The 6,181-nt window shown below is 33.3% G+C and overlaps 1 protein-coding gene across 1 annotated transcript; it reads right to left on the reverse strand.

The window, feature by feature from the left end:
* Positions 1-1,098: 1,098 nt before the first annotated feature.
* On the reverse strand, positions 1,099-1,996 carry adora2aa (adenosine A2a receptor a). The gene has a single exon (XM_078789206.1). The coding sequence runs from the start codon at positions 1,580-1,582 to the stop codon at positions 1,169-1,171; it is 414 nt and encodes a 137-aa protein (XP_078645332.1). The 5' UTR covers positions 1,583-1,996; the 3' UTR covers positions 1,099-1,168.
* Positions 1,997-6,181: the final 4,185 nt, after the last annotated feature.

Raw genomic sequence — 6,181 nt, forward strand, 5'->3', positions numbered from 1 at the left:
CCCCCGCCTTGATATGAAAGTTTAATTTTTAAAGTTTGATATGGATGCTGTATGGTATCATGTACCCAGAAAAAATTATTACATTTGATTCATGTTCATGTTAAAGGTTAAATAACTGTTAATAGTAATTATCCTCCCTATCCGTGTGGAAGTGGTAAGTTTTTGGCTATTTAAGTTTAAAGGAAATAACTTGAAGGCTACCGTTTAGGTCGCTAGCTCTCTAGTTTGCGAGTTAGCATGTGTCTCAAGACCCTGCAGTTGCGCAATATGTTGTAAATAAAAAGAGTATAAATGTGACTATAGTCGTGTTTTGTCATGTCTACAGGGCTCTAATAATGCTTTGTTCATTTTAATCAGAAAAAAATCATTTGTCTACCCACCAACTATATATGGTTTCTTAATTTTTTATTATTTGCCGTTTTATTATTATATTTATTCAGTAAGCAGTAGATCCAAACCACTTTTTAAGCAGCTATCCAAAGGGGTTATTCATTTATTATGAACTCCAATATTGACAAAATTAGAAAGTGGGGTTCGGCATTGGTCCGGAAGTCATCAGGAGCGTTGGCCATGTGACCAACCACAGCAGAGTGGACGTGCCTGGCGTGGGTGGAATAAATTAAAAACAGATTGTTCTGGAAATCTAAGGAAATACAGCTGGAATAGGTGCAGGTTCAGGAAGATCTAGAAAGCTTTCTTCATTCATTCATTTTCTACCGCTTTGCTGTGCTGGAGCCTATCCCAGCTCGCAAACTAGAGAGCTAGCGACCTAAACGGTAGCCTTCAAGTTATTTCCTTTAAAACTTAAATAGCCAAAAAAATTACCACTTCCACACGGATAGGGAGGATAACTATTAACAGTTATTTAACCTTTAACATGAACATTAATCAAACGTAATAATTTTTTCTGGGTACATGATACCATACAGCATCCATATCAAACTTGCGTGGGCCGCACTAAACATTAAACTTTCATATCAAGGCGGGGGCCCTCAAAGTAGTGTCCTGCGGGCCACATTTGGCCCGCGGGCCGCGTGTTTGAGACCCCTGCATTATAGGATGTGCCGTTATTGTGTTCTGAATGAGCTGAACATTTTGATGTTGGAATGGTTTTCAATCGGTTGTCAATTTTGTTTTTGCAGAAAAACATAGCAATGTGGTTCTTATGTTATGTATTATTATATGATTGACATTTCCATTGACTGTGATTAAGTAAAAGTAAGTAAAAAGCATCCAAAACTGACCTGAGCGGTAACTTGATAGCGATGTAGCGATCCATGGCGATGGCCAGCAAGCTGAAGATAGAGCTCTGAGTGAGGATGAGCACAAAACAGGCGATGAAGAGGCATCCGTAAAAATTGGAGCAGAAACCGACGCTGATGACGATGGCGAACGGAATGGCCAGGACGCCCACGGCGATGTCAGCCACGGCGAGCGACACCACAAAGAAGTTGGTGTGGCTTTGCAGGTTGCTGTTGAGGAACACGGCCCAACAGACCAGCACGTTGCCCAACACGGAGAAGACGGCGATCAGCAGTTCCAGCGCGATGTAAGGGGCCGAGGCGGCAGAGTTTTCCAGCATGGTTGGAAAAATATCTCGAGTTTTTTCATCGACGAGGAGGATGGAAACCTCACGTCTAAAACCATAGCTACGGCTCTGCTGCTGATGCTCCTGCTGGGATTAGCATCCCGACCTGACCAGAAGTGTCCTTCTTACCTTCCACTCCAAATCAAGTCCAAGTCAAGAAGCTTCTCTCCCACCCTAAAAAACTCTTTTCCCGCAGGTCCTTCCCCTCGGAAGCTTTTTCCCATGAACCTCTTGAGAGGCTGAGATGATGCCAATAATGCATCGATGAACACGCAGCCGCCGCGGAGGAGACAATAAAGAGGAAATGAAACAAAGAAGCAGGTTTCCTTTTCAGGGAAACTTGCACACTGTGCATAATTGAAATGAATGATACATTTTTTTTTCTTTTATAATTTTTTTTTTTTTGTTAATTTTTATTCATTTTATTTATTTTTATTTTTGTCCCGTAATTTTAATAATCAGTAACTTACATTTTTTCACTTCCTGCTTTCCTAATATAATTAATCTGGAGGTAGTTGTGCATCGTCCTATGATGGCCTTTTCAGGGAAACTTGCACACTGTGCATAATTGAAATGAATGATTAACTATATATTTTTTTATTAATTTTATTTTTTTTTAATTAATTTTATTTATTTTTTATTTTTGTCCTGTAATTTTAATTTTAATTTTAATAATCAGTAACTTACATTTGTTCACTTCCTGCTTTCCTAATATAATTAATCTGGAGGTAGTTGTGCATCGTCCGATGATGGCCTTTTCAGGGAAACTTGCACACTGTGCATAATTGAAATGAATGATTAATTTTATTTTTTTTATTAATTATTTTTATTTTTTTGTTAATTTTAATGTATTTTATTTATTTTATTTATTTTTATTTTTGTCCCGTAATGTTAATTTTAATTTTGATAATCAGTAACTTACATTTTTTCACTTCCTGCTTTCCTAATATAATTAATCTGGATGTAGTTGTGTATCGTCCTATGATGGCCTTTTCAGGGAAACTTGCACACTGTGCATAATTGAAATGAATGATTAATTTTATTTTTTTTTTATTAATTTTTTTAATTTTTTTGTTAATTTTAATTTATTTTATTTATTTTTATTTATTTTTATTTTTGTCCCGTAATTTTAATTTTAATAATCAGTAACTTACTTACACACTGTGCATAATTGAAATGAATGATTAATTTAATTTTTTTATTAATTTATTTTTATTTTTTTTGTTAATTTTAATTTATTTTATTTATTTTTATTTTTGTCCTGTAATTTTAATTTTAATAATCAGTAACTTACATTTGTTCACTTCCTGCTTTCCTAATATAATTAATCTGGAGGTAGTTGTGCATCGTCCTATGATGGCCTTTTCAGGGAAACTTGCACACTGTGCATAATTGAAATGAATGACGCTTCTTCTTCGTTGGTGCAGACATTTTATCCAGTTGGTTTATCACTGAAAGTAATGGAAATGGTTTTTATTCATTCATTCATTTTCTACCGCTTATCCTCACGAGGGTCACAGGGGGTGCTGGAGCCTATCCCAGCTGTCTTCGGGCAAGCCAGCCAATCACAGGGCACATTTCTTGAATTGGCTCATCGTTGTGCATTGTGCATAATTTTAATTTTAATTTTGTTTTAATTATTTATTTTAGTTTTATTTTATTTATTTTTATTTTTATCCCGTAATTTTAATTTTAATTATCAGTAACTGTTACATTTGTTCACTTCCTGCTTTCCTAATATATTAAGTGATTTATTTTTGTTTTATTTTATTCATTGTCCATAGGTATGAATGTGAGTGTGAATGGTTGTTTGTCTATATGTGCCCTGTGATTGGCTGGCCACCAGTCCAGGGTGTACCCCGCCTCTCGCCCGAAGACAGCCTCCCGACCCTCATGAGGATAAGCAGTAGAAACTGAATGATTGAAAAAATGTGTTTCTATCTTTTTCTATTCTTCTATTTTTGTTTTTACGTTACTACCCCAACCTTCCATAAGTGGGTCAAAAATGACCCGGTCAGGTTGTTTTCTTGAAATATCTTTTTTTCATATCATTTTTCATAATTTCATAGTCCAGGTATTCCTCAAAAAACATGTTTTCGATATCATGTCATTCAAATTTTTAACTTATATTTTATACATTTTAAGAAATTTTAGTTTTTGTGTTACTACCCCAACCTTCCATAAGTGGGTCAAAAATGACCCGCATGCATTTTCTATGGAATCCAATAAGAACCTTTGATTCTTATCAACTCCTAAATATAATACAAGTGATTATTCCTAACCAAAATGGCAAAATTGGCATAAAAACGCATTTAAGGGTTAATAGACATCATGCAGATATATTTTTTATATTTTCTTCACCCTTAATCATAAAGGGTTTCTGCATTTTGTGTCCAGTTGTGTCGTTTACATTTATTTGATGAATTTAAATGCGACATAAACATAAGAAAACATAAGAAACACCACTATATATATATATATATATATATATATATATATATATGGTGGTTTTATTGATTGCAGAGAAATGAAACAAGAAAAAACATTTTTGAAAGATATTTTTTTTTTATCATACTGTGCACTGTATTTTTGCATCACACACACACCACACTTGAACTAAAGCATAGGCACTACATGAAGTGTGATCAGTTTCTCAAAAAAAAAAATAATAAAAAAATTAAAAAGCACACCATAAACGTGACCTGAAAAAATACTGACTTCAAAGGCAACATGGAGTTTTAAAAAAAAAAAAACAAAACAAAAAAAAACATAAGTAGATTCAGTGGAATTCTCAGAGCATTTTCAAGTAAACCAAGGAAAGCAAATCCTAATAATGAACCAGATCCAGTCAGGACTGTTCACATTCACTTCTAATGTAACATCTCCATGCAATATGTCATGCATCCTGAGCAATGAGAGGATCCCATTGTTGCTGCCGATATCACCCAATCCAGGTTTCAGCCGTAAAAAAAAAAAAAAAAACAACACAGCACCGGAAATGGGGCACAATACACAATAAATATCTGGCAACTTATCTGGCAACCCTCAAAGCTTTCAATTGTAATTAAATACTACACTTAAGCACTCATACACATATTTAAATCACTGCTTGTACAGATTGTGGCGATGTGGTTTGGCAATGAATTCAAAATGAAAACAATCCTGTTGCCATGGATACCAGCTGGCAGTGCCTCAATTGACCCAAATCAGCACACAAACTAACGCACAAAAACCTTATTAGTAGTGTTTCTCAAGAGGCACCGTCATCATTTTCCACCCGCTTGGAGGGGGGGGGACCAAAAAAAATCTGCAAGATTCACTCTCAGAAAAAAAAAAAAGTGTTAAGGTGTAAAAAAAAAAAAAGCTAATGCGAGGTGAAAAATCCACGTATTCATGTAACAGTGATTGGAAAAACCTCCAAATAAATACAGTGAAACACGCTACGTCAGCATAACGACTTCATCGATGTCTCAGCACGTCTAAAGTCACAGTAGGAAGAGTTTGGAGTTTAAAACAGGGGTGTCCAAAACCTGACCCGGGGGCCATTGTTGTAGCCTGCAGCTTAGCATTTTTTTTTTTTTTTTTTTGGTTTGTAATAAAAAATAAAACACAGCGCATCACAACATTACCAAGGATGATTAGTAGTTGAAAATATGACAGCTAGGATTTTCATATAAATATTACAATAATTCATATTATATATTTATATATTATGACAATAGCTGCAAATTATTTGTTCATTTCTTTCCGTATAGTTACTATCAACTAACTACAGTTATCTATTATTTTACTTAAGATGGATTACTTACGTTTTTTTATACTAAAAAACTCAAGTACTTAAGTAAACTTAAGTAATCCATCCACTTAACTTAAGATGGATTACTTAAGTTTTTCAGTAAGTTTACTTGAGTTTTTTATACTGAAAAACTTAAGTAATCCAGACTTAACTTAAGATGGATTACTTAAGTAAACTTAAGTAATCCATCCACTTAACTTAAGATGGATTAATTAAGTTTTTCAGTAAGTTTACTTGAGTTTTTTATACTGAAAAACTTAAGTAATCCAGACTTAACTTAAGATGGATTACTTAAGTTTTTTTATACTAAAAAACTCAAGTACTTAAGTAAACTTAAGTAATCCATCCACTTAACTTAAGATGGATTACTTAAGTTTTTACTGAAATACTGAAAAACTTAAGTAATCCAGACTTAACTTAAGATGGATTACTTAAGTACTTGAGTTTTTTAGTATAAAAAAAACTTAAGTAATCCATCTTAAGTTAAGTCTGGATTACTTAAGTTTTTCAGTATAAAAAACTCAAGTAAACTTACTGAAAAATGTAAGTAATCCAGACTTAACTTAAGATGGATTACTTAAGTTTACTTAAGTACTTAAGTTTTTCAGTATAAAAAACTCAGGTAATCAATTTTAAGTTAAGTATGGATTACTTAAGTATTTTTATACTGAAAAATTTAAGTAATCCATCTTAAGTCTGGATTACTTAAGTTTTTCAGTATAAAAAACTTAAGTAATCCATACTTAACTTAAAATGGATTACTTAAGTTTTTTATACTGAAAAACTTAAGTAGTTAA

Source organism: Doryrhamphus excisus, linkage group LG3 (assembly GCF_037039965.1).
Source record: "Doryrhamphus excisus strain RoL-2023G ecotype Guam linkage group LG3, RoL_Dexc_Guam_v1.1, whole genome shotgun sequence".
Taxonomy (NCBI): domain Eukaryota; kingdom Metazoa; phylum Chordata; class Actinopteri; order Syngnathiformes; family Syngnathidae; genus Doryrhamphus; species Doryrhamphus excisus.

Excerpts from the sequence above, each read along its gene's own strand:
- adora2aa (XM_078789206.1), bottom strand. The coding sequence starts at position 1,582 with ATGCTGGAAAACTCTGCCGCCTCGGCCCCTTACATCGCGCTGGAACTG.